Source organism: Ziziphus jujuba, chromosome 8, assembly GCF_031755915.1.
Source record: "Ziziphus jujuba cultivar Dongzao chromosome 8, ASM3175591v1".
In the NCBI taxonomy this organism is placed as follows: Eukaryota; Viridiplantae; Streptophyta; class Magnoliopsida; order Rosales; family Rhamnaceae; genus Ziziphus; species Ziziphus jujuba.
Genome location: NC_083386.1, coordinates 10,946,028 through 10,964,804, shown reverse-complemented (window position 1 = coordinate 10,964,804; position 18,777 = coordinate 10,946,028). Strand labels below are relative to the sequence as shown.

General features: G+C 34.9%; 3 protein-coding genes across 5 annotated transcripts; all 3 read right to left on the bottom strand.

Annotated features, from left to right (window-relative positions):
• Positions 1-3,426: 3,426 nt before the first annotated feature.
• LOC132805152 (serine carboxypeptidase-like) lies at positions 3,427-7,622 on the bottom strand. Its single transcript, XM_060820056.1, has 9 exons — positions 7,152-7,622; positions 6,454-6,622; positions 5,971-6,090; positions 5,567-5,710; positions 5,337-5,487; positions 5,089-5,177; positions 4,139-4,397; positions 3,869-4,002; positions 3,427-3,766 (listed from the first exon to the last, which is right to left on the bottom strand). The coding sequence occupies exons 1-9, from the start codon at positions 7,541-7,543 to the stop codon at positions 3,638-3,640; spliced, it is 1,587 nt and encodes a 528-aa protein (XP_060676039.1). The 5' UTR covers positions 7,544-7,622; the 3' UTR covers positions 3,427-3,637.
• Positions 7,249-11,477, bottom strand: LOC107413208 (uncharacterized). 3 transcript variants are annotated; one of them, XR_009640532.1, is made up of 8 exons: positions 11,151-11,476; positions 10,105-10,178; positions 9,788-9,829; positions 9,530-9,571; positions 8,909-8,992; positions 8,379-8,466; positions 7,734-7,866; positions 7,249-7,388 (listed from the first exon to the last, which is right to left on the bottom strand). XR_009640532.1 is itself a non-coding variant. In XM_060820058.1 (7 exons), the coding sequence occupies exons 1-7, from the start codon at positions 11,329-11,331 to the stop codon at positions 7,892-7,894; spliced, it is 525 nt and encodes a 174-aa protein (XP_060676041.1). In that variant the 5' UTR covers positions 11,332-11,473; the 3' UTR covers positions 7,734-7,891. The 3 variants fall into 3 exon arrangements, 2 of the variants coding, with proteins under 2 accessions (XP_060676041.1, XP_060676040.1); XM_060820058.1 differs by lacking the exon at positions 7,249-7,388 and having other exon boundaries at positions 7,734-7,905; positions 11,151-11,473; XM_060820057.1 differs by lacking the exon at positions 7,249-7,388 and having other exon boundaries at positions 7,747-8,015; positions 11,151-11,477.
• Positions 11,478-11,939: 462 nt separating this feature from the next.
• LOC107413373 (serine carboxypeptidase-like) lies at positions 11,940-16,118 on the bottom strand. Its single transcript, XM_016021305.4, has 9 exons — positions 15,628-16,118; positions 14,927-15,095; positions 14,444-14,563; positions 14,040-14,183; positions 13,810-13,960; positions 13,562-13,650; positions 12,658-12,916; positions 12,404-12,537; positions 11,940-12,294 (listed from the first exon to the last, which is right to left on the bottom strand). The coding sequence occupies exons 1-9, from the start codon at positions 16,017-16,019 to the stop codon at positions 12,166-12,168; spliced, it is 1,587 nt and encodes a 528-aa protein (XP_015876791.2). The 5' UTR covers positions 16,020-16,118; the 3' UTR covers positions 11,940-12,165.
• Positions 16,119-18,777: the final 2,659 nt, after the last annotated feature.

Here is an 18,777-nt window from a genome sequence, read left to right as displayed (position 1 = left end):
TAGAAGGTACACTATCATGACCACCAATATTGCAGAAAGCTTGAATGGCATTCTGCTAGATGCTAAAGAGATGCCAATAGTAGCATTAATAGAGCACATACGGGATTTACTGCAAAGGTGGTTTTATGAGCGACGTACTGCAGGTGCAAAATTGACAAAGCCTGTGACTGACCATATGGAAGAGCAACTCAAACTACGAAATTTGGAGTCCATCGGACTACGTGTGAAAGCCATTAATATGCATGAATTTCTTGTGGAAGGTGGGAGTTTGAGGGGTACAGTTAATCTCCAATCAAAAACATGCTCATGCAAAGTCTTCGATCTTGATCAATATCCTTGTAATCATTGTATTGCCGCTTGCAGAAACCGAAAAATTGCTCCTTATGGCATGTGTTCTCATTACTACACCGCGGATGCATATCGTGCAGCTTATGCTGAGTCCATTTATCCTTTGTTAGATGAAAAACAGTGGCATGTCCCGGATGACGTGGCAAGTCGCATTGTTCTTCCACCAAAATGGACACGTAGGCGAGCCGGTAGACGGAGGATGCAACGCATACCATCCGAAGGTGAAGATGTTATTGGACGTAGATGTAGCCGATGCGGTGGTGTTGGACATTATAGGCAGAGATGTACGAATCTATTGTCTTATGCTTCGAATTAGAAAGTTTTAATTTAGTGTTATGGTTTAATATGTTTTGATAATTATTTCATATCTTTTTTTTTTTTTTTTGAATTTAATCCTAAATGAAAAGATGCTTTCTAGAATTGATTTTCAATCTTTAGTTTACATATCATTTTATGAAATGTCCAAATGATTTTGAAAATAAAAACAAACATATATCAATTTTATTTTTATTTAAAATGATTATTGATTTTAAATGTCACTACATTTTTTGTTAATTCCATCTTCATCTTATATAATATTTGTCTCCACTCCCAATTTTTGTTACCCTACTATTAACTTATATAATCTATTAGAAATTGATTTCCCAAGTAGAGAAAATTAGTTTCTAATAGGAGTAAAAATTATTCAACGATTTCCGCTTGGCCCTCGATATCTCCGAGTCCCAAAACCTTCGTTGGTAATCTGAATCCATTTATCTGCAAATCAAATACAACAAAACATAACAGATGGAGGAAACGTTTTTTCCGACACGAGAAAAGCCTGAAGGACAATTTTTCCGCCTGGAGGAAAAGGTTTGCCGCCTGGAGGAAAAAATTTCCTCCAGGAGGAAAATGTTTTCCTCCTGGAGGAAATTCGCCTGGCGGAAAAAATTTCCTTCAGGAGGAAAACATTTTCCTGTTTTCCTTCTGGAGGAAATTTTTTCCTCCAGAAGTAAAAAAATTCCCGCCAGAAGGAAAAAAAGAGAAAATATTTTCCTCGGGGTGGAAAATTTTCCAAAACCAAAATAACATACACCTAACGGGATTTTCAAACCAGCGCAGCGCATAATACATTATACATTAGTAGTGTACATTATACATTGCTTCGTAAAGATAACCTATAGATATATTATGGTTTCACATTCAAACCTCCCATTAAGTTCGTTACATTAAAGCGAAATTAGTTTGCAAAATATTTTCTATGTTGTACAGAGAAGCAACTTACATTAATGGGGGACAAACCACCACCAATGCTTCTCTATCTATTTATATATATCTCTCTCTCTTTATCTATCTCTGTGAGTGTATGTGTAATTTTATCAGCTTGCACTTGTAACTCCACGATTGCAAATTTTGTGCTTCAATTTTCTGCTCAGTCCATCAGTTGCTCCTCCAATGCTGAAAGAAATAGAAAATCAATATTAGTAACCATGCAGCAATCAAATTTAGCATATTATATGTGTAAAATGTGCATATGAACAAGAGCATATGAGAAATTTGGAAATTTTCCACCAACAGAAAAAAACCACAAGAAGCATAAACCCTTTTAAACAAATATAATCCATACACTTAGTTATATCTAACCAGTCATAAGCCAGATCTCAACATGAACACCAAGAAAAACAACTAACACTCCAGTTAAAATCTCTGTTCTGGTTGCCTAAATATGAGCTATCAGTATCACAATAATGCAGCCTAGATACAAGTGAATCAATAGCCTTGCAAGAAAGAAAAATCAACCTCCCTACACATAAGTTCACATAAACAATTAGGTAGGCAGATTTCCAATCTTCTCCTATGCCACAAACAGCAAAGTGAAGCCACATTTCAGAAATCCAATACACAAGTCCAACCTCAAAAGGAAAAAGGTGAACTTCACAGAAGTACTCATCAAGCTGATCCATGATCCATCTATGGCCTAATCACATAATAACATGCAAATTATACCATGATCATCTTATATCACAAAAATACAATGTGTATCACAGCAATCGAATATCAAGTTAGTGTCCAGGAGAAATTAAATTGTTGAACTCATCTATATTCTGAAAATCGTTGCAGAATACTTTCAATCCAACTACAGTGACCCCTTTTGTCCTTTAAAACCACAGCTATAATTGATTTTCAGCTAGCCCAAACATCCGATCATCCATTACTTCTCCATAAACTCATCGGACCAAAAAAAGGATGCATATCATATATCAAGTAAAAATCATAACTGGGTATACAAAACAAATTATCCGAAAACCACAAGCACTTGCTCAAGCACATATTTTCAAACTGGAAACCACCTAAAACCGAAAACTTGAACCTACACAAATCAAAAACTCCTCGATCGGACACCAACAAGCTTAACGATCATCCAAAAAAGCGATGAAAATACATCGCCCAAAAAAAAAAAATGGAAAAGAAAAAAAAAACTCATACAAACATCTCGACCCACGAACACAGATTCATAGATACCAAATTACCAATGCACCATAACCACAAAAACATCAAAAAGAGACCCAAACAGAGGGTAGATGGTGTTTTGGGAAACTGGTAAAGCATCATCAAACACGTACCTCGTGGGATAAAAATCTTGAGTCTGAAACATCCAATCCAAATCGAACGTTTCTGAAAAAATAAGAAATGAAGACAGAGAAAACAAAAAGCAATGAAATTTAAGTAAATAAAAGGCTTTCAAACGTTTCTGGACGAGGACGAGGACGTGGCCGGGATGGTAAGATATGCATATGCCCTAGCTGCGTTTTCAAATGTTTTCAAAGGGAAAGTGAAAAAACAAAACCGAAACCAAAAAAAATAAAAGGCTTTTTGATAGAGAAAAGAACCAAAAAAAAAAAAAAAAAAGAAAAAATATAGATAAGGGTACTTTAGTCCAAACGGGTAAAATATTGGTTAGTTTTTAAAAAAATAAAAAAATTTGCTATTTTTCTAAAATGCAATTGTAAAGTGGCTAGTTATCGAAAAAACCCAAAAAAAAAAATATTCAAACTGAATGAAAACAAAAGAGGACAACAGGAATATACAAATATGGGCTTTCAGAAAAACTCTTTAGTTCATTCGTAAAAAGTATTATAACCCATCTTCAAAACCCACAAAAGATTGTCTATAAGCTATTTTGCTCCCCACAGGGGCTTCCGCCACCCGGGGAATCATATTTACACGAGCTTTATGAAACCATAAAATCCATAAATCAGCAACCCATAAAAGCCAAACTCCAAGTATATGAAGTCAAGAGAGGCAGAGATCACATCTCAGCAACCAACATTTCTGCATCATTTGTGCCTTCAGAAAGTGAGCTCTGTGTCCACCTCTTCAACATCTCTAATGCAGCCTTGGGCTGGTCCATCGGGACCATGTGACCCGCATCTTGAACCTGTTTGTTGTTTCACAAAACCAAGCAACACATCATCAGAATTATTTATTAGAAATACAAATGTAAACGGGGTTAAGAGTGTGTGTAAGGGATCGAAGAGACCTTGAGGAAACTGAGTGGTCCGTAGCTCTTCAGTACTCCTGCCTCTGAACCATCAACCAAGAAAGGAACTTCAGGAGAAGCTACAAAATGTTTTTGACCAGACCATTCCATGGCATGAACCCATCTTGAATTCCCTGTTCATATCAATTCAAAATCACTTTTTGTATGTGGGGGGGGGGGGGGGGGGGGAAGGGAATCATAAAGATGATCGAATCTAAAATACAGTAGGACTAAGTAGCTTTTTATGTGCTACCAAGCCAGATTACTTACCGAGCCAATTGCAGATTAGATCATATTCTCCAGCATATACAAGTAACTTGATTCCATCTTCAAGAAGGCCAGGGATGCCCACTTCAAGATTCCTCATCCAGTCCACCAGCATGGCCACATACACCGAAGTACTACAAGACACAAAATCTATGTCCCCGACTCCAAGAGCATCCCTAACGGATTTCTTGTTCAAGAATTTCTCCATGTTTGAGAAGTCATAGCAAAGGCTTCCCTCACATTTTTTTCTGATGTCATAGTACTGCATAATGAACATCACTTGTCAAAATTTTAAGATTACTTACAGTTTCTAATACAATGCTCTCTTAAGATGTCTGGATCAACAGATTTTCACAACTAGCATAGCAACAACAATTATTGTTCTGGATATTACCCAAGATTAGAATTTGTTCAATATACTTAAAAAGTAAGCACAAGCATTTTCTGTTCAGCAGAAATTAAGCCTTGGAGAGACAAAATATCTGGCATTTGTCGGAGAGATACTAAAGAAAGTATGTTACAGTGGCATGGAAACAATAAAACTACAGGAGGAAAGAGCAAATTGAGTTGCAATTATCCAAATTAATATATATATATATATATATACACATCATATCAACCAAGTTACATGGTTTTTGGGGATGGAAAAAAGTTATGACTTATGAGGGTCACATATTATAAGAATAAGTTTCCCATTCTTTTGCTGCAATCAGAAAATGGATGTAAACATGCATACCATAGATCATCAATCATTTAATATAGGACATTGTTATGGAAAACAACTCCACTGCTTTAAAAGTTATTCATGTTTGAAATAGGAATTTCTGTAACTGTTGAGAAGATAACTTCCTGTCATTTTTTGGTAAAAAACAGGTTATCTTCAGAATTAAAAAAATACAGACCAATCATACTTGTTACTCAAACACCAGGACGAAAGAAAATGGTCATCTTACATTTATATATCCAGCATGTGACATGATGCTGATGAATATAATATTGCAAACGAAGTATGCAGCCATGCAAGAGACTGTACCATCAGTTCCTGAAAACATAAAAAATATGTTCACAAAAGTGAAAATGTTCACTTATTTTAAGATGATCAGCACAACAGTAAATTCTAATTTTCATTCCTTAAGGAATAATTTTTTTAAGGGCAAAGAAGATAACCCAAGAAGAAGGACCAATCTTGTGTGTTGCTTACCACAAAGCTTTATTGCTGTTTCACAAACCGGAACCACCTTGTTGATGCGACTATATTCAGAGTTTGTTAAAATGCCCATATCCAATGCATAATCTGTGTATGCTTTATACTGAATTGCAGGATCAGTATTTCCATTACCAATGGCAAATCCCTGTCCAAACGTTTTTTCAGAATTCAGTAAACAGTAAGATGGCCCATTAAACCGATAAGGTAGGAAATAAAAGTAATACCTTTAAATTTATATGCATTCCTTCTTTAGCTTTATTTCCTCGGTGGACTCGAGCAGCAAAAGCAGGTATGTAGTGCCCGGCATATGACTCTCCAGTTATGTAGAAGTCATTCTTTGCTAACTGGGGATGTTCAGCAAAGAAGGCCTGATTTTATAGAGATTGCATGTTAAGAAATGTCAATATTATTGCACAGATAAATCTTAATAACTTAATAATGGGCTTTCTTCTCAAATTGCAAAGGTCAAAGGATGAGAACACAGTGTTTTCTCCAAAATATTGAATCACACTCCATATAAGTTTAAGCACTTTAGAAAACACTAATAAGAGTAATTATTAATGGATCAGCAAATGGAAGAAAATTACAAACTGATCTTGGATACAATGGCAAAGGATTAAAAACAAACCTGTAAGAAGTCATAGAGGTCATTACTAACACCTTCTTCATTGTGACGGATATCACGTCTATCAGTACTATAACTAAATCCAGTTCCAGTAGGTTGGTCAACATACAGAAGATTCGACACCTGAAAAGTAAAATGAAAATAAATTATTGTTATCTCTCCTCCAAAGTACAATGAAAAGTGGACCAAGAAACATCTTTTTCTTAAAAAAATCACCACAAGGAAAAGGAGGAGGAAGAAACCAGATCCAGCATTCCATCTTGCTAGAATATTTATGTTTCCTTATTAACTAACTTGGTGATCTTACCATTCAAAACAAGAAATATAGAACATAGTTAAATGATTTCCTGGTTATGAACCAGTTGATGCTTGATATATTCATAACAAGTCCACTAGACTTAGGTAATTGATGTTGGCTAAAAATAATCCAATCCATTCCCAACCATAAAGATAGAGGTTGAAAGGATCAAAAGGAAAAGAAAATACCTTATCCCAACCATAGTCATTCCACACAAGAGACAAGTTATTTGCAATAGAGAAAGGACCATTTTCGTAAAATACAGCCAATTCACTGCTGCACCCTGGACCTCCAGTCAACCAGATTACAACAGGGTCCTTCTTGCTGTTTCGTGATTCAAAGAAAAGGTAGAACATCCTACATACAGCAACGGAACAGCAAATAGAAACCATGAGCCCCAAAAAAACAAAAACAAAAACAAAAAAAACAAAGAAAAAAATCCATCAAAGCCTACTTATATAGACTGGGGAAAAAAAAAATCAACATAAATATGATTGAATTTAAGCTACCCAAGTAAGTGATTGTTAATATCCAAACCAAGCCAGTATTATACTATACTAAGCAACTCTGATATCAATCTAAACCACACTTCCTCATCCCTCCCCCCGCCAACAAAATAAAACACAGAAGGAGCTTCAAAATGGCATTGTAACAGTAAATTAACCAGTAAAAAAAATAAAATAAATCAAAACCTTGAAAACTCAAATCAAACACATTAAAAGTCACCAAAAAAACCCTAAAGTACATGCAAAATTCGGTCAGTTTCTTTGAACTAAAGCAGAAACATAATAGGGCAAAAAAAAAAAAAAAGTCACACTATGTTAACCGTGAAACAAAAAGCGTCGAAATTAAGAAACCAAAAGCCCTAGCATTTGGAGGCACAGACCTGGCCGCGTGAGAATGCTCAATCTTGTAGTAACCGGCGTGGTGACCGAGGTCTTCCACAGACACTTCTCCAGACTCAACAAGGTTGGGCATCTTGAACCGCTTCTCCACGATCTTCTTCGACTCGGTAGCCGACGAATCGATTGAATCAGCGGAATCAATAACATTGACATCGTGTTCGGGGAACAAATTGAGGTCCTTGATGAGCCTCTTTGCTTGTATGGAAGGGAAGCTGGACCTGGCAAGTCCCATGCCATCCATGAACGTCGCGGAAGAGAAAGGAGAGAGAATCAGAAGAAGGAGTAAGAAAGAGAGAGATTTTGAGGACTCCATTGTCCAATTATTTTCTCTGGCGTGGTGTCTTGGAGAGAAAAAAACCAGAAAGAAATGCATATAACATGTTTGCGAAAATGAAGAAGAAGAAGATATTTTAGACAAAAAAAAAAAAAAAAAAACTGAGAGAGAAACTAACGGTCCGCGAACGATTTAAGTGGAAAAACTGTTAGTTGTGGCCATTGTGAGACAGATAGACGCCTAGTTAACGGAGTTTCTCCAGTAAAAAAAAATTTAATTCAACAATTACCACGTTATCTCGCCCGTCGGATTATGACCCAGAGATCTTGACCGTTGGTATAGTGGAATCGGTGTGGTTTGAAATTACGAGTTACCGTGATCCTCTTTGCAGGTTTGATTAATAATGATTTTACCGTCAACATCTAGAAGGGGGATGAAGAGAATTACTCAACTGGCTTCATCTAATTATTGGAACATGAAGATCGATTCAGTTAATTTGGCCACAGGAAAACCCTAAAGCATCCACTTTCTGGGTTCATTCTCACGCTCATAGACAATATATGCCGATTTGCTACAAATTGTAAGATAAAAGTAACTGAAATAAAAGGATTGAGGTGATGATCATCATAACTGAAATAAAAGGATTGAGGGATGAAGAGAATAACTATTCAACTGGCTTCATCTAAATATTGGAATATGAAGATCGATTCAGTTAAAATTTGTCCACAGGAATCCCTTAAGAATCCACTGTTTCTCACACTCATAGACAATATATGCCGATTTGCTACAAATTGTAAGATAAAAGTAACTGAAGTAAAAGGATTGAGGTGATGATCATCATAATTTCAAAATTCTTTACTTCTTTGTTGATCCAGAAATTAGAATTCAAAGTATTTCCAAGATGAAATATTAGTTAAAAAGAAACTTCTGGTACCAGTTTCTGGAAAAGCATCAATGAACATCATCATCTCCTCCCCACTAAGACCAGAAAAGAAACAGATCCGTGGCAGTGATTTCGCAATCTGCATAAGAAACATATCCGTTAACAGATAGACTTATGCATACAAGTCAAACTTAACAATGAAAAATAGTTATCCTAACATGAAACATCAATATTTGGGAAGGCTATGAAGATATTTATAATCAATGTAACAGCTCTATATTATTGTTTTACTTAGATGCAATGAAAAGCAACTTGTATGTGATTCTAATGCAGTAAGTTTCAATTTGATTATTCAGTTTTCTGCAATGTCCATGTGTCCTACATCTTCCTTTAACAAGCTCAACTTAGTGATTGAAAAGATATCCTCAAACCAAATGTTAAAGATTAAAATCATTAACCTTCAACTATTACATCTTGACCGAGGCAGCAAACGGCAAACATTCCCAGACAAGAAGTATATAACATAAATTAAAATAAAATTTTGAACAAGAACTAATCACTAGCAAGGTCAAAAGTTCGACCTTTACAGCTTCCAGATTGGGTTGCTTAGTATTCATTGCTTCCCAGAGAGAACGATCAATCATGTCTTCAGTACAAAAGATGACCTAACATAAACAAAGTTAAAACTCAAACATGAGTAATTTCCTAATCATGTTCCAATTATCCATCAATGGTAGTATGTTTCTAACTGCGCTTACAAGAAATAACTATCAATAAAACTGAAATCCTTTCACCCAGAAATGAAGAACTTGACATGAAAATAGGAATGTGACCACAGCAATGGTATAAGCAAGTGTAGGCCAGATAAGACACACTACACCATTTATGGAAAGACCTTTCCATTAACTTAAAACATCAGTTTGACAATTTCCAAGCATTCATACATACAGAAGAGAACAAGAGAACGGATTGCATATCCATGGCAACAAAAAATGTTATTTTTCAGAAAATCATGCTCAAAAGCCTTTTAGATTCATCATTTATCATCATGCAATCTGTAAATCATCTATGGATGTTAAATTGATATACAAATTCAATTTTCAACTTCTCTTGGAAATACCTGATGAGAAGATTAATTTCATTTTTCTACCCGTTGCTCCCTCAGAGGCAATGAAAAATACAAATAAAAAAAAATTTATTACCTCAAGGAATTCACCATCCAACTCTTTCAAAAGCTGTTTTATCTGCATTACACCACAAGACAAATATAAAACCAATTTCCCTGGGTGCCTTTCAAGTTAAACCTATGAAAACGAAATTCCAATCTGCTTTCAGATGTAAAAAGAATGTTTAACGAATTCACATTTTCTTTCAAAAAAATAAAAGCATAAAGAAGAAACTAATCAAATTTAAAGCATCCAAATCAAAATTGATAAGTACATAAAAAGTTCATGTATCACCTTTAAAACTTCCTCCACTTGAAAGCCCAAAAACAACAAAGCCTGCAAAAATATGGCAAATTAAAAATCATCAACAACAGTATTATTCAGGATATCTTGCATCTATCCACATCAAGGCATCGCTAAAAGCACAGAAATTTATGTTCCTATGTCATAAACTTGTTAATCATGTCTGTCAGTACAAACAATGAATTAGCATCCCATTATTTGGAAAAAAATACAAGGATTGCTCATTTGCATCATTAAATAAGAGTATTTAGGCACAAGAATTACAGCAAACATTGACTACAACTAGAACGAAACTAACCAGAACTTACAGGTAGACCATATTCGGGATCATCAGCATTTAAAGGAACAAACTTTGAATCTTCAGCTAACTCATGAGGAATTCCTGTAAGGTGGGAAAGAAAATTATAACAAGTAAAAATTTTTAAAGGAAAGAAGACACGGTGAGTAGCAAGCAGAAGGAGAAGGGTATATTTTCACAACATAAGCAACCAAAAGCATACCTCCTCTTTCTCAAAAGAAAGAACTCCATGTTTAGAAGAATGCTTTTATTGGAACAATGGTGATTTCTACTGGCGGAACTTCTTTTAGATGAAAGTATCATTGTAATAATACTTTAAAGATAACATTCTATGCTTGTTGGTCTTCCGGAAGTTGTTAATAATTCATTGATTTGCAAGCATTTAATTCAATCGCTAGATTATTTAAGAATCTCTCACGGTGATTAACACTGTAATATAAGAAGACAAGACAAATTTTAAACAATAAATCCTACGATATTTTTCTTTCTTTTTCCTTCTATGAAAAAAATCAAAAAGAGTTCAAATTCCAAACTATTCTTTAGTTCAAATGGTTCCTTAGGAAACCAGAAGCTAAGCATTACACCCTTTCACTAACCCAACATCCTCTGTTCCCAAAATTAAAAGACCACGACGCAGGCTATATGCTCTACTTGAATTAATTAATTTATTTTTTGCAATCCTTCACTTCTATTTTGAGGAAAGGAAAATGCATATTAATCAATGAATTTTCGCATTAGAAAAATATTAATATGAAAAAAAAAAAAAGGGGGTTCATCCAAGAACTAAAACAATGTATACCCCTATACGGAGTGCATGATATAACCCAGGTTTAAGCAGAATTAGCAAGCCTTTGACATGAACGAGATGCAAAAAATTTAAGTGGCAACAAAAACCAAATACAACAACCACAAAAGTGCCAAAAAATAAAAAGACCAGTAAATGTTTGAAAACTTACTTCAGCAAAAACTCTTCTAAATTAAACTCAAAAATGAAAATTGAAAATTGAATTTGAAATGATGGAAAAGTGAAGAAAACAGTAAAAAGGGTATGAGAACCTTCAGAAGAAGTTCTGGGAGGATGGTTGAGCTTCAAATGGTGAAGAGCCTTGTTAGCTGGTGAAGAAGGAAGTGTTAAAATCTGTGAAACTGCACAAGGGTATGGCGAAACAACTGAAGTGAGCAAAAGCAGACGATGATTAAGAGCATGGTTTCGAGAGAAGCAAACAGCAAAATCCATGAAGCCTCTATCCCCCGTATTCCCCAACTACACCCGTAGGCCACTATATAAATGATGATTCCCTTATCATTTATAATTTTTTTGGACCCGTTTATGATTTTTTTTTTTCTGTTTTCATTTTATGTTATCGTTTTTTACAAGGCATATGGAAACTTCTCTATTGAAATTTGTCCTATTGACAAAAGGCCCTATTAGGCTGATGATAATTTCTGCTGTTTAACTTCCAAATCCCTTTTTCTACCATTTATCCAAACGGTATATATTCTGTCTTTGAAGAAACAATTTTGGTAGCCATTATTATTATTATTTTACTAAATCTACGTTTATATATTTATTTATGTTAAGAATGCAATACATAAACATATAAACGATTTAGCGACTAATACGAATATTTCGGAACCAGACAATTTTGAACCACATCAATCGGTCTCTTTTTCCACTTTCCTATTTAGCAAATAAAAAGGTCAATTTGGATAATAATAATAATAAATTTGAGTTATGGCGAAAAACTAAAAACCGAAGTCCGAAACCCCGCGTAGAGGACAAATTCTGAAAAAAAAAAAAAAAAAAAATTCAAACTGAATGAAAACAAAAGAGCACAACAGGAATATACAAATATGGGCTTTCAGAAAAACTCTTTAGTTCATTTGTAAAAAGTATTATAACCCATCTTCAAAACCCACAAAAGATTGTCTAGAAGCTATTTTACTCCCCACAGGGGCCTCCGCCACCTGGGGAATCATATTTACACGAGCTTTATGAAACCATAAAATCCATAAATCAGCCACCCATAAAAGCCAAACTCCAAGTATATGAAGTCAAGAGAGGCAGAGATCACATCTCAGCAACCAACATTGCTGCATCATTTGTGCCTTCAGAAAGTGAGCTCTGTGTCCACCTCTTCAACATCTCTAATGCAGCCTTGGGCTGATCCATCGGGACCATGTGACCCGCATCTTGAACCTGTTTGTTGTTTCACAAAACCAAGCAACACTTCATCAGAATTGGCCCTTATTTATTAGAAATACAAATGTAAACGGGGTTAAGAGTGTGTGTAAGGGATCGAAGAGACCTTGAGGAAACTGAGAGGCCCGTAGCTCTTCAGTACTCCTGCCTCTGAACCATCAACCAAGAAAGGAACTTCAGGAGAAGCTACAAACTGTTTTTGACCAGACCATTCCATGGCATGAACCCATCTTGAATTCCCTGTTCATATCAATTCAAAATCACTTTTTGTAAGGGGGGGAAAAAAATCATAAAGATGATCGAATCTAAAATATACTAGGACTAGTAGCTTTTTATGTGCTACTAAGCCAGATTACTTACCGAGCCAATTGCAGATTAGATCATATTCTCCAGCATATACAAGTAACTTGATTCCATCTTCAAGAAGGCCAGGGATGCCCACTTCAAGATTCCTCATCCAGTCCACCAGCATGGCCTCATACACCGAAGTACTACAAGACACAAAATCTATGTCCCCAACTCCAAGAGCATCCCTAACGGATTTCTTGTTCAAGAATTTCTCCATGTTTGAGAAGTCATAGCAAAGGCTTCCCTCACATTTTTTTCTAATGTCATAGTACTGCATAACGAAAATCACTTGTCAAAATTTTAAGATTACTTACAGTTTCTATTGTTCTGGATATTACCCAAGATTAGAATTAGTTCAATGTACTAGAATGTAAGCACAAGCATTGTCTGAAAATAAAATATATTTCCAGCAGAAATTAAGCATTGGAGAGACAAAACATCTGGCATTTATCAGAGAGATACTAAAGAAAGTATGTAACAGTGGCATGGAAACAATAAAACTACAGGAGGAAAGAACAAATTGAGTTGCAATTATCCAAACTAATATATATATATATATATATATACACACATCATATCAACAAAGTTACTTGGTTTTCGGGGATGGAAAAAAGTTGTGACTTATGAGGGTCACATATTATAAGAATAAATTTCCCATTCTTTTACTGCAATCGGAAAATGGATGCAAACATGTATACCATAGATCATCACTTATTTAATAGGGGACATTATTATGGAAAAGAACTCCACTGCTTTAAAAGTTATTCATGTTTGAAATAGGAATTTCTGTAACTGTTGAGAAGATAACTTCCTATGTCATTTTTTGGTAGAAAACAGGTTATCCTCAGCATTAAAAAATACAGACCAATCATACTTGTTACTCAAACACCAGGAAGAAAGAAAATGGTTATCTTACATTTATATCTCCAGCATGTGACATGATGCTGTTGAATATAATATTGCAAACAAAGTATGCAGCCATGCAAGAGACTGTACCATCAGTTCCTGAAAACATAAAAAATATGTTCACAAAAGTGAAAATGTTCACATATTTTAAGATGATCAGCACAACAGTAAATTCTAATTTTCATTCCTTAAGGGATAATTTTATTAAGGACAAAGAACATAACCCAAGAAGAAGGACCAATCTTGTGTGTTGCTTACCACAAAGCTTTATTGCTGTTTCACAAACAGGAACCACCTTGTTGATGCGACTATATTCCGACTTTGTTAAAATACCCATATCCAATGCAAAATCTGTGTATGCTTTATACTGAATTGCAGGATCAGTAAGCCCATTGCCAATGGCAAATCCCTGTTCAACCATTTTTTCAGAATTCAGTAAACAGTAAGATGACCCAATAAACCAATAAGGTAGGAAATATAAGTAATACCTTTAAATTTATATGGATTCCTTCTTTAGCTTTATTTCCTCGATGGACTCGAGCAGCAAAAGCAGGTATGTAGTGCCCGGCATATGACTCTCCAGTTATGTAGAAGTCATTCTTTGCTAACTGGGGATGTTCAGCAAAGAAGGCCTGATTTTATAGAGATTGCATGTTAAGAAATGTCAATATTATTGCACCGATAAATCTTAATAACTTAATAATGGGCTTTCTTCTCAAATTCCAAAGGTCAAAGGATAAGAACACAGTGTTTTCTCCAAAATATCGAATCGCACTCCATATAAGTTTAAGCACTTTAGAAAACACTAATAAGAGTAATTATTAATGGATCAGCAAATTGAATAAAATTACAAACTGATCTTGGATACAATGGCAAAGGATTAAAAACAAACCTGTAAGAAGTCATAGAGGTCATTACTAACACCTTCTTCATTGTGACGGATATCACGTCTATCAGTACTATAACTAAATCCAGTTCCAGTAGGTTGGTCAACATACAGAAGATTCGACACCTGAAAAGTAAAATGAAAATAAATTATTGTTATCTCTCCTCCAAAGTACAATGAAAAGTGGACCAAGAAACATCTTTTTCTTAAAAAAATCACCACAAGGAAAAGGAGGAGGAAGAAACCAGATCCAGCATTCCATCTTGCTAGAATATTTACGTTTCCTTATTAACTAACTTGGTGATTTTACAATTCAAAACAAGAAATATAGAAGATAGTTAAATGACTTCCTGGTTATGAACCAGTTGATGCTTGATATATTCATAACAAGTCCACTAGACTTAGGTACTTGATGTTGGCTAAAAATAATCCAATCCATTCCCAACCATAAAGATAGAGGTTGAAAGGATCAAAAGGAAAAGAAAATACCTTATCCCAACCATAGTCATTCCACACAAGAGACAAGTTATTTGCAATAGAGAAAGGACCATTTTCGTAAAATACAGCCAATTCACTGCTGCACCCTGGACCTCCAGTCAACCAGATTACAACAGGGTCCTTCTTGCTGTTTCGTGATTCAAAGAAAAGGTAGAACATCCTACATACAGCAACGGAACAGCAAATAGAAACCATGAGCCCCAAAAAAACAAAAAACAAAAAACAAAAAAAAAGAAAAAAATCCATCAAAGCCTACTTATATAGACTGGGGAAAAAAAAAAATCAACGTAAATATGATTGAATTTAAGCTACCCAAGTAAGTGATTGTTAATATCCAAACCGAGCCAGTATTATACTATACTAAGCAACTCTGATATCAATCTAAACCACACTTCCTCATCCCTCCCCTCGCCAACAAAATAAAACACAGAAAGGAGCTTCAAACTGGCATTGTAACAGTAAATTAACCAGTAAAAAAAAAAAAAAAAAACTCAAAACCTTGAAAACTCAAATCAAAACACATTCAAAGTCACCAAAAAAACCCCAAAGTACATGCAAAATTCGGTCAGTTTCTTTGAACTAAAGCAGAAACATAAAAGGGGGGGAAAAAAAAAAAGTCACACTATGTTAACCGTGAAACAAAAAGCGTCGAAATTAAGAAACCAAAAGCCCTAGCATTTGGAGGCACAGACCTGGCCGCGTTAGAATGCTCAATCTTGTAGTAACCGGCGTGGTGACCGAGGTCTTCCACAGACACTCCTCCAGACTCAACAAGGTTGGGCATCTTGAACCGCTTCTCCACGATCTTCTTCGACTCGTTAGCCGACGAAGCGATTGAATCAGCGGAATCAATAACATTGACATCGTGTTCGGGGAACAAATTGAGGTCCTTGATAAGCCTCTTTGCTTGTATGGAAGGGAAGCTGGACCTGGCAAGTCCCATGCCATCCATGAACGTCGCGGAAGAGAAAGGAGAGAGAATCAAAAGAAGGAGTAAGAAAGAGAGAGATTTCGAGGACTCCATTGTCCAATTATTTTCTCTGGCGTGGTTTCTTGGAGAGAAAAAAACCAGAAAGAAATGCATATAACGTGTTTGCGAAAATGAAGAGGAAGAGGATATTTTAGACAAAAAAAAAAAAAAGAAAACTGAGAGAGAAACTAACGGTCCGCGAACGATTTAAGTGGAAAGACTGTTAGTTGTGGCCATTTGTGAGACAGATAGACGCCTAGTTAACGGAGTTTCTCCAGTAAAAAAAAAAAATTAATTCAACAATTACCACGTTATCTCGCCCGTCGGATTATGGCCCAGAGATCTTGACCGTTGGCATAGTGGAATCGGTGTGGTTTGAAATTACTAGTTACCGTGATCCTCTTTGTAGGTTTGATTAATAATGATTTTTTTTTTTTCTCGAGGTTGGTGAGTTGCGTGCGACGTGCCGTTTCGGTTTCGCTTAGCAAAGCGGGAATTGAAACGGAGAGTACCGAACCTTGGAAAAGTGGCCTTTAAAAAGGACCTGACTAATTAAGAAAAAACGACACTGAAAGGGGGTTTGGTGATGATGATAGTGTTTTTGGTATTGCGTGTAAAGCAGCTCACCGTTCAAACAGTGCACGCAAGTCAATGAGTGGGCCCCATATGACACCGACTTAATTCTTTGGTGGGATCCCTGTGAGTGGAAGACAAAAAGAATAGATTGTTTAACTAAATTCAACCTCCAAGATGACTAAATCCTCATTCTGATCCAACGGCTAGAAAAACTCAACCATAAAGAAGAAAAAGCTTGGAGGTGAAAAATCTTATGAGCTAAGCTTCTCATTGGGGTTCAAATCTCTTTCCAATTAAAAAAGGTGACAAAGTCCCCAACATATAATCAATTAGAAAGAATTCATTCGTAATAAAGCCAATAGTTCTTTGTAATGTGTCATTGAAAAGAAAATGTTGCTTATATTCTTTTTTTTCTATGTTTTTCTTTCATGTATGATGTATGAAAGCGTTTTTCAACATTTTTATGTACCCCAAAAAAAAAAAAAAGGATAATAATGTGTCGAGTATACCAATAAGTAAAGAAAATCTGTAAACTATTATTTTTCTTTTTTTTTTATTACTTAAATTGTTGTTAAAATAAGTTATATATGTTTATAAAACCATTACTATCAGAATTCTAATCACCATCTCCAATGTGAAAAATGAAAAAATTAGGAATAGTAAGTGATATATGCTGTTACAAATAAAATTATAACCGGTATCCAAAATATATCTCTTATATATATATATCAAAAATAAGTATACTGGATTCTTTGCTAGAGAAAATCTAAGCATAGACACTTTTCCAATTTTTTTTTTTTTTTTTTTGGGTAGTATGGACACTTCTCCTATTATTAATGATGAAGGCGATGCGTTGTGAACGTGATTACCATTGAGATTTTTGTTAAGGTGCCTTTATTTTCCCTTCAGATAAAAGTTGTTTTTTTTTTTTTTTTTTTTACAGGAAAAAAAAAAAAATATATATATATATATATATATATATATATGTGCATTTAAGTGAAAGAAGATAAATATTGGTTGAGCAGAAAACGAAACAATAACAAGTTGATAGCAAAACAACACGTGCAAACATTGTAGCTTCCCACCCTCCTTGCAAGGGAGAACAAATATACATATCTATTTCTTTTCCTTACAAAAAATAATAATAAAAAGATCTTTAATTTTAGTCACACACACACACACACACACAAAATAATAATAAAAAGATCTTTAATTTTAGTCACACACACACACACACATATATATATATATATTGTACCACACACTAATTTTCTTAAACTTGTGATAATTAATATGTCCATTGGAACCTTGCCGTATTGAAATATTTAAGAAAGAAATGGTGTCATATTTTTTCCAATCATATTCCTTTTTCCCCCCTAAAAACATCAATCATTTGGCCTTTGACAAACAAATCCAATTCCAAATAAAATACTCAATGGCACCTCAACATCTCTAGCAGCTTCAAATCCAAATTATCCAAACCGACATTGCTGTTGATGCGTAGAAACTTATTACAAGTATTGAAATGGAAACTGAAAATATATATTTTCTCTCCATTTACCAAACAGGAAGAAAGAACTTGCATTCACCAAAAAAACAGTAAAAACAATTTGCACTTTATGGAGGGATTGATAGTAAAAAAAAGGACCCAAAAAAATTCGAACTCCTAAAGTAGAGAGGATATATGACATATGGACAATGAATTGGAGATGCTCTTTTGCCTCCTATTGCACCAAATAATTACACTAAATTAAGCATATATCTTCACTATCTTCATTACCTTGACCAAAGACAGGCTTTCTAAGTTCAACCACCAAAGTTATCAAATGAAATTATGCACACTCTACCTCCAAACAAGTTCTAACTCTGATATTTGTCGCGATTCTTTAGAATGCAATGCTTAACGCTAGAAAAATAAAAATTTTATATACAACTATTATATCTGGTGCAACATACCATTATAATCGAACACTAACACCTACATGCTTCATTTTGATATTGTACGTAACCATAGATAATGGGATTTACGTTACCCATGATTACTGACCTGGACCATTGTACAAATCACTATAGTATAATTGTTCTATGTAAGTTTTTCTCCTAATTCACACTTTAATATGTGTCATCATTATGGCACAATTTGATGCTTTAGAAAGAAATCACAAGTTTCCATACATAAGAAGACAACCCCTGCCATAGTCACCCCCCCTCCTACCATACTCCCATTTTACCCCTATGTTCTAAATGATTTCTTTATTCTCCTCCAAACCCTGTAACAATATTCTCGTTTGCTAAA